This window comes from Thalia democratica, chromosome 6, assembly GCF_965202585.1.
Source record: "Thalia democratica chromosome 6, ktThaDemo2.hap1.1, whole genome shotgun sequence".
Taxonomy (NCBI): Eukaryota; Metazoa; Chordata; class Thaliacea; order Salpida; family Salpidae; genus Thalia; species Thalia democratica.
The window spans coordinates 48818931-48828022 of NC_139170.1; the positions used below are offsets into that span (position 1 = coordinate 48818931).

Consider the following 9092-nt stretch of genomic DNA (forward strand, 5'->3'; position numbering starts at 1 on the left):
CAACTAGTAGATATTTAAGAGCTAAAAATGTTTAAAGTGAATATAACTTTTGTTAATTATACAAATGTTCTTTAAACTTACTGTAACTGTTAAGGGTGTACTTTTTTCGACTGGATTTTACAACTTAAAATTTATTTTACATAAGCAAAAAAACAGTAATAATTTCTTAATTCTATGAATAGTTACTGCAATTAATATGTATAGTAAATTTTAGTGAAAATAATCTAATTTTACTTCTTTAACAATTCAATGTTTTAATTTCCTTTAATGTAAATTTTAATAATCATTGTAAACTAGCTCTTGTTAATCAAAAATTTGCGGAAGTTTATTCAATATTTACTTATTGAATTTAATTGCAGCAAGATAAAATATGTATATTTTGCTAAGTTTTGAAAATGTTCTGAGTCACTGTGAATAACTAAATTTCATGTTATTTTGTATCTATTTCAGTTTGAAATAATATATTTTTCCGTTGCAATTTTTATTTTGCTTGAAGCTCAGCAGTGTTATAGTCTGAATAAACCTTAATCTTAAACTTATTCAAAATTTATTAGTGGATCACTTGAAGAACAGTTGGTTTTTGATCAAATGTTTCTAAACCCTCGTTTGCTATTGATGTTATAAAATATAATTTATACAGTCTTTTAATGTTTGTTTACACAATATGACAGACGTAAATAAAGGTAAAGTACTCAGAAAAGAAATGATTATTCTTTTTATTTAAACTTTACTTTATAAATTTAAAATTGTTTAGACATTAGGGTTTACTTCATTTGAAAAAGTAGAGTTTTCTGAAACCGGAGTCTCAATAAGCCTGTACTATTTTCTGAGTGTATACATGTATTGTATTTAAATTTTTATTACGTTAAGCGTACTTCTTACACTTTAAACTTTATACATTAAATATAAATTATACATATACATACAAACTTAGTTTGCATAATAAAGTCTTGAAGGAATAAATACACATACCGTAGATAAAACAATAAATAATTCAATTTAAACAGAATAAAAAAAAATTTATTGCCATTAATAACTTATAATCTAAGCTAAGTTTCTGCTTTTTATTAAAAAAGGCTATCAAAAACAACTCTTTTATCATTAAATTCATTTAACAAAAAAAGCGCTCAAAAATTTAGTTCCAGGGACCTGGTATAGAAAAAACCTTACGGTTATCAAGTCGTAAACTATTTCAAAACAGTTTAATGTTTGTCCAGGACTTTAAAAAAAAATAGTTTTTTCAAATATTTAAAACACAGTTTAAAATAGATTGTTTTAATTTATTTCTACTAAGATTTCAATAACTAAACACATAACTATTTATTAAAAAAAATTTAAAAACTTTTATTAATACTAAGTTATAATTTGTGTTTAAGTTACGTTCCATTTAAAATGAAATTTTGCAACTAATTTTGAAACATTTTGAACCAGGACATAAAAAAAAACTTTTTTTTTGTGTTCTTCAAAACTTACAGACTATAATCAAAAATTAGTCACTATTAGGTGTGTAAAGTACACACAACTTAGTTTTAATTTTTTAGCAAGCAATTAGTAAAATTATAGCAATTTTGAAAGAGTAAAAACAAGTTCTCTAGATCTAAATAGAAAAATTAAAATATAGCAAATTAAATGAAATCATTAAAAAAAACAATAACAGTTATGTCCGTTTTTATTATTTTTTTTTATTCTAAAAAATTTTATTTTTCAGAAAATCCAATTAAAAGTACTTATCATGCAAAATAATGCGACCAACAAAGAATATTTAGATTTTATACTACCAGCGGTAGGTATGCAACACAGGGTAGTATCATAATTCACTGCATTACTGATTTGCGTTTTGTTTGAAGTAGCCATGTTGTTGTAATGAGAAGGTGGGTAAAATGTTGACTGTAGTCTCACGTGTTTTCTGAATATCTTCGAACATTCTTCTATTGTTAAAAATAAAACAGTAAGTAAACTGAGAGATTTTTCTCTATTAAACAAAAGCCTGGTATTTAATTACGAAATACTGAAAACAAAAATTTGTTTTATAAACTTTAAAGTTAACTCAAAACTTATGGTTTAAAATAAAACAAAACTTACTACTTGTTTTATATTGAGAGTTATAAAAATTAACCTGTTTCTACAATTAAACTAAAGTATTTTGATCAGAGTTTACCATATTTCGTCCCTTCAAAAGCAAAGGGGGTGTTAATAAGAAGGCGGGGAAAAAGATAAATAATTAATTAACTAGTTTAGATAGGCGATTTTTTTTGCCAAGTGGCGTTTATGAAAACGAGTTTAGAAAACCTTGATTTAAATTAAAAAAATTGAAAACAAACAGATCATACCTTGATAGTTTTAAATTAATTAAAAGTAAAACATCAGTTTTATATTTTTTGTATTAAAAACGCAACTTACTATTTCTTTTCTCTTGAGTGCTATAAGGACCAGCGTTATACATAAGATGATTTTTTGGTACCACAAGACAGTTAAGGTACATATCTTCTAAGGGAAGAATGAATTGTGTGTACGGTTTGTTGTTATTAATGTTGAAAGTTGGACTTATTTCATACGTAGGAAAATATCTAGAAGTTTGTTTTGTATTTTGAAATACTTAAGCCCAAAAGACTTGTTTTTACCTTAATCCTAAAGAAAACTATTTAAACCTTAAGCATTTTTTTAATCGATTTTCGACTAAGATATTTCCAAAGAAAAAAAACAACTTTATGCTTATATTTTTCTAAATAAATGAAAAATAGTAAAAAGTTTATAGTACTGTAGTAAAAGCAAGCTAACACCATAAATTTTTTTTGATAAAAATGAGATATGCAAAATTTTTTAACAAAACATTGCTTTACACAAAATGTTAAGAAGAAAAGTTGTTAAAACAAATTTTGAAAAAAAATTGTAATTTTATGTCAAAAAATTTCACACTAACATAAAGTAATCGTTCTCTTGAAATCTAATTAACCGTTTTATGAGTAAAAAGAAAATAAGTTGTTGTTATATTGAACTATTATGGAATAAAATGCTGTACTCTTATATTTATAATATTTAAATACTAACATGAAATATCTATCATCTGGAAATCTGAGCAATTTTGTGCTGCTTTTTAATATTTTGTAAGCTGCTACGGCTATTAGAGCATTTCGTATTGTTCTGTAGATAAATTGTTATTAGTTTTTATAAGTATATAGGTTTAAAGTTAGTTGTTTTCGGATCGCAATGACGGTTTTAAAACGAATTATTTCATGTATTTTGTACTATCAAAGTTGTTTATACAAAAAATACTCGAAGATATAATACTTCACTAGACTAAAAAGTATTAGAAAATACTTAGTATGAAAACTAATTTTATCTTCATTTTTTATAACCTTTTAGATAATTTTATTTTTTAACTTTTTCACTCTTATTTTTCAAAATAACACTGTAAATGTATTAAGAGAACTTAATGTACTGTATAACACACTGTAATCTAGAAAAAAAATACTAAAATTTATTTGAAGAAAGTAGTTTAATTATTCATAAAGTTTTTTAAGCTTTTGCTTTACTATTGAATGAATAATATAAAACTCAAGAATAAGCTTTCAGAAGAACTTGAACTAAATATTTAATGAACTAAAAACAAGTCTGTCTGTTTTTATTTCATAAGCATATCGTAAAATATCAATAAGTTATTGTTATAGTGTTACAAAGTGTCTTATTCTTATTTGTAAAATATGAGACAAACTAAATTGACACACAATCGAAATTTTTTTTAGAAAATATGCTCTAACTGCAATAAAAAAAAAAACAAGAAATATTGGTCGATGGTCAAATTTTTCACGAATATTTAAATTTATTGGCCAAATTTAATATTTTTTTTCAACTGAGTTTTGATTTAAATATCGGTATACAAATCATAAACATGTGTTACATGGTACACATTTGCAGTATATAAGAAAAATTGAAAACAACAGGACTGCTTTTAGATTAATTTTGAAATCTTGGCAAGAACAAAAATGTAAACAAAATTTAAAAAGTGATTGTAGTTTACGTAATGCTGGAAACATTAAAGTTTTTTAAACAAAACAACTTTACTTAAAACTTTTGTTCAATCATAAATGTTTATTATACTATTACTCAACAGCTGATTTTTGTACAAAATTGAAAATAGTCTTTTAACAGCTGTTTAAGTTTAAAGTTTTTTTTTTGATATATTCATTTTATTCAAAAATTATACATTAAAGGTGATTTATAGGTTTACTTTGATTAGATTTACTAAGCAGTAAAAATAATATTTGGTAGTAACAAACTTGCACGAGAGTTTAGAAAAAACTGTTAAAATTTTGTGTCCTTTTTGATGATGCTTAAAATTCCTTAAACACAGCTTTTTTTAACTAAATTTAAAGTAAACTTCAACGTGAAACAACACAAAGTTTACGAGAAAAAAAAAGTAAAATCATTTTTATAATCGCCCAGTTGAAGTAATAAAAAAAAATCGACCCCCTTTGTCAGATGTTATCCTTTCTATATTTAATGACCAATTTAATTATCCACCTCCTTGTTTTCTTCTTTTAAGAAACCCTTTTTAATTAAAAAAGTTTTGCCGTTAAGTAATTTTAACAACAGCAAAGTTTAAACAAAAACTTTTGTTTCGACTGCTTGAAACCATTAAAAAGTAAGCACTTTAGTACTTTAAAACATTAAAATATCACAGAAAAGTTAAGAAGTTTACCTATACAGACTGATGCTTACAGTAGTTTTCTAATGTTTAGTTAGTAGTAGTCTAAATTGAGTTGTTCGAATACATTATTTGTCAATAGATACTTGACTTTAATTTTTAAATTTGTTAAAAAATATTTTTTTCTTAGTTTTGTGACCTTAATATTATGTAGAGCAAAACTTACTTCTTGTTGTTTTTAAGTAGAGAAGAGACTTTGTTAAAACTGCTCTTTTGTTTGCTGGGTTTGTACGAGTTTCCTTTGAAGTAGTAAAATTATTAAACAAAAATATAGCTTTAAAGCTATTTATATGTGTCTTTAAACATTTATGTCCTAAACAAATTTAAGGATAAGTATTTTAACTTTATAATTTTTGACACCGTACTTGCTTAATGCATAATTTATTAACAAATATTTATATTGGTTGTTTTATTTAATTTTCTAGAACTATTAGTTATTTTGTAGCTTATACAAACATACATCAAATATAAAAACTTTGCTTTATATTTAGAAATAAAATATAGCTAATAGTAATAACTTTATTCAAAAGTTGTTAACATTAAAAGTCTCAACAATTCCTTTTTTGCCAAAATAAAAAATAAACAAACAAGAACAAAACAAATAACCATAGTTGTTGCTTTTTCCATAGTATGTGTTTCTATTGTATGTGTTGCCTGCAATAAAAGGTAATTTATCTTAAAAATAACAAAGTTTAAATAATGCACCTACCCCCATAGTTCGGATTTTTATTATATGTATTTCCCTTGTAGCTTGTTTTTGATTTACTACGACCTCTTTTGCAACATGATAAAGAGCAAAGACAGATAAGAACTAATATTGCTAGTACTAGTTTTTTCATCAATACTGTTGCTGACTTTTTTAATTTATTTTTTAGTGCTGAAATTATTTTAGGTTTTTTTAGCAATTCAAGAACTAAACTTTAGTATTTAGTGTTTATATTTATTTGCTAATTTTTAAATTAGTAAGAAAAAGTTTAAAAATAAAGCTTTGTTTTCTAGCAATAAAGTTTTAAATTGGTACTTAACAAAAACTTGTAATGTAAAACTTTTATAAATTTATATTAGATTTTTAAACTTATGCAGTTATTGGTAAGTATTATTTAAGTCCTAAAGAGTTATTTATCTATACAAGGTTTTTTGCAACTCGTTTTTTTAAAAAGTAGAAAATCAACAACTTCAAGTACTAGTCGTAAATTTTAAAAATAAATACTGCATATAGCCTCAAACTTTATCATAGTTTAAAATGGATTTAAAAACGAAAATTGTAATTGAACGTTTTTAAGTAAGTGATTATAAAACGTTTTTTTTTTAGTTTAAAATTTTTGATGTATTTGTAAATTATAAGAAAAATTATTAGTCCCATTAAAAAATAAATTATTCATAACGATGTTTATAAACTTTTTGTTGTGACTAATACTAATAAAAATATGGAAGATAAATAAAACAACAGATGTATTTCAATTACTCTTAAAACTAACAGATTTTATTGTTATATAAATAGTTTTAAAACAGAGTAATATCACATGAACATAGCATTTTTGGTTCTAAATAGAACTATTTAAAAAAATCAATATCATTTAAGCTTAATGTTCTAATTAAAAAACTCTTTATGTTTATTCTAAAGAATATTTTTGTTCACCTTCAGACGACTGATAAAATACTATAAAGTTCAGTTGCTAGTTTGTTAAAATACGTTAAGTTTTTTTTAAAGAAAAAGCTTTGAGCGATCTTATTTAAAGAAAAATTTTAGACAAAGTTAAACATAAAAAATCAACCTTTTTAACAAAAACTTTAGAAAACAAATAAGTAACAGTGTTATTTTACCTAGTTTTATACTGTTCACATATATATTTTACATTAAAACTTGTATGGTTAAAAAGAATTCTAAAAACAAATCACTTTACTTGATATGTACTTAAAATAAGTTAATTCAAAACATTAATTAGTTCTTAAGTGAAAAAACAGTTTACATAAAAATGTAGTTTACTTGAACTAAAAAGCTAAATTTATAGTTTTTCACGTAGTTTATTAAACAAAATTCGATAAATATTACTGTCGTTTTCAATTCTAACTTCCTACATAGAGATAGTTTTAAACTAAGATCCAGGATAAAAAATAAAATCAATAATTCATTTCGTTCTCTCGAACAAACTAAGCTTCTTTTCTTCACTTTTACTCCACCCTTGGTTTAAAAGGATTTATATATCGGGATTTAAAAAAAATAAGTAGTTTTGACCAAGTTGAAGTAAATTTTAAGTTCTTATTCTTAAATTTAAAAACTTCACCATGTCTAACTAATAAGTATTTATGTGTGAGTTTAATAAAATATAGTTGCAGAACTTACTCTATTTGTTTAATTTACATAATAAAAGCTATTGTTTTTTTATTTTAGTATAACGTATCTTTAAAACTTTAACTTCATTCATAAACGGATTATTTGAGTTTTAAAAAATAAAAACTCACTCTAAAATTAATAAAAGTAGTTTAAAATATAACTTTTTAAACATTTCAATCTTCTTTATAACACTTAAACATAGTTGTACATTACATTCAATCAATAACAGACAAAGGTCGAATGTATATTATTTGGCATGTAAAATTTTTACCTGTTAAAATAAAAAAATCACTTTCACTTGAAAATAAGCTGTCTAAGTTACGAAAAATCTTAAAATTTGCAACCAAAAGCTATTTTAATTTTTGTAGTTTGTTATCTAAATTTAACATACTTGGTTTAAATTATTTGTTTTTACACAATTGTGCTAATACTGATCTTGCACAATTTAGTTTGCATGTTTTTATTAAAGTTTTAATTTAAGATAGATAATCTTTGTTTTGATAGCATATGCTTCAAAGTAGCACATTTGTTCCATCTGCTACATTCATGTGCACAAACTTATCTACAAATTTATCTCACAAAAGCTATAAAATAAGTTAAACATTGTTTTTACATACAAAAATGTTATTAAAATTCTATGCGTTCATACTAATTAAGCATCAGGATTGTGTAATTTTTCATCGAACAAGGCTTGCAACAGTGAAAAGAACTAATTATAAAGTAAGTCAAGTTATCAGAAACTATACTATAAAGTTTTGTTTAAAACTTCTTGTAACCTATATCAAAATGCATTTATAGCGCAACTCTTTGTTTTATATTTACTTAACATAAAAACGTATCAAAAAAACTAATACTTTTAGACTTTTATTTTTGGTAGAGATTTAATTGAGCAAGACAAACTATTTACGTTTAAACTATATTAAAAAAATATATAATTTCAAATAAATGACCACAAATTTTATATTTTTCATATTGATTAGAATGAGTTGGTAACAGATTTTAAAAAAGTTAAGTAAAAATAGATATTTGTTTACTATACTTTTAGGTACATTTGCTTAACTGTATATATATATATATATACAAACAGAGATAAATACATTTAAGAGATTCAAAAAGTATTGCTGACCAATAGGTTTTGTAATTACAGAAAAGTATTAAAAAAATTGTTTTTATTTTAATAGTTTGAACTCAGCAGAGTTAATTTAAAATACTTTTGTAAACAACTATATCGCTAAAATGATTATTAAAAAAATATTCAGTTTTATTAACTTTTTGTAACTTATCGATTTGAAGTAAAACTTAATTTTTTTTGCTAATTTTATTTTAATATTACTATTAATTATTGAAAAACTGTAAAACTAAGTTTAACTTTTAGAATGAATAAAATCAGCAATATAGTAAAAGTTTAGACAATTTGGCCTACAATAATTATTTTATTTTTATATAAGCAACATTTAGGGTCAAGTTTGTGTTTCTATCTGTTTTAATAAGAGATGTACTGTTATGATGCAAAAAAAAAAACACGAAGCTTTTGAAACTAGTCGGTTGAAAATATATAAAAACATAGAGATTTAAATGAATTTAGATGATAAAAATGATCACCTGTTTTTTCAAACAAATATTAACTTCTATTTCAATTTTACAGTTTTTTTTTGCTTATGATATTCTAAATTTTAGTAGGCTATTTCAAGCTTTAGATTTCAGTACTTTTAAGTATGTCAGAAAATAGCTTGAGCTTTTGTATTTAAATATAAACTAAATTTATAGTAACCATTTTAAACAGTTTTTTGCGCATATAGTTGTAGTATGTAAATATGTAATATAAAAATTACTCAAAGATCAAGCGAAAAGTTTGTACAAACTAATCTATTGTCAAATTTTTGAATGTAAAATTAAACAAAACCTTTCTTTTGAATAGTAGAAACACGCTTATTGCGTTAACTTAAGAAAGTAATCATATATTGCCAAAGCTTTATTTAAAAAACACACAAACTTTTTTTTTGTTAACTTTTATTGTAGGTTTTGTCTTTTTTATTTTATTTACATCTTAAA

General features: G+C 23.3%; 1 protein-coding gene across 2 annotated transcripts; it reads right to left on the reverse strand.

Moving 5' to 3' along the window:
- Positions 1-1546: 1546 nt before the first annotated feature.
- Positions 1547-5569, reverse strand: LOC145838659 (uncharacterized). Of its 2 annotated transcripts, none has more exons than XM_082946284.1 (6): positions 5415-5569; positions 5312-5359; positions 4872-4944; positions 3049-3141; positions 2401-2567; positions 1547-1925 (listed from the first exon to the last, which is right to left on the reverse strand). In XM_082946284.1, the coding sequence occupies exons 1-6, from the start codon at positions 5542-5544 to the stop codon at positions 1705-1707; spliced, it is 732 nt and encodes a 243-aa protein (XP_082802410.1). In that variant the 5' UTR covers positions 5545-5569; the 3' UTR covers positions 1547-1704. The 2 variants fall into 2 exon arrangements, with proteins under 2 accessions (XP_082802410.1, XP_082802409.1); XM_082946283.1 differs by having other exon boundaries at positions 1547-1928.
- Positions 5570-9092: the final 3523 nt, after the last annotated feature.

Bases quoted from the DNA above. Each gene is read 5' to 3' on its own strand.
- LOC145838659 (XM_082946283.1), bottom strand. From the start codon at position 5,544: ATGAAAAAACTAGTACTAGCAATATTAGTTCTTATCTGTCTTTGCTCT. The intron at 4,945-5,311 runs GTTATTTGTTTT...ACTACTTCAAAG, and splicing joins TGGAAAAAGCAACAACTATG to GAAACTCGTACAAACCCAGC. The intron at 2,568-3,048 runs GTTAGTATTTAA...ACAAACTTCTAG, and splicing joins CCAGATGATAGATATTTCAT to ATATTTTCCTACGTATGAAA.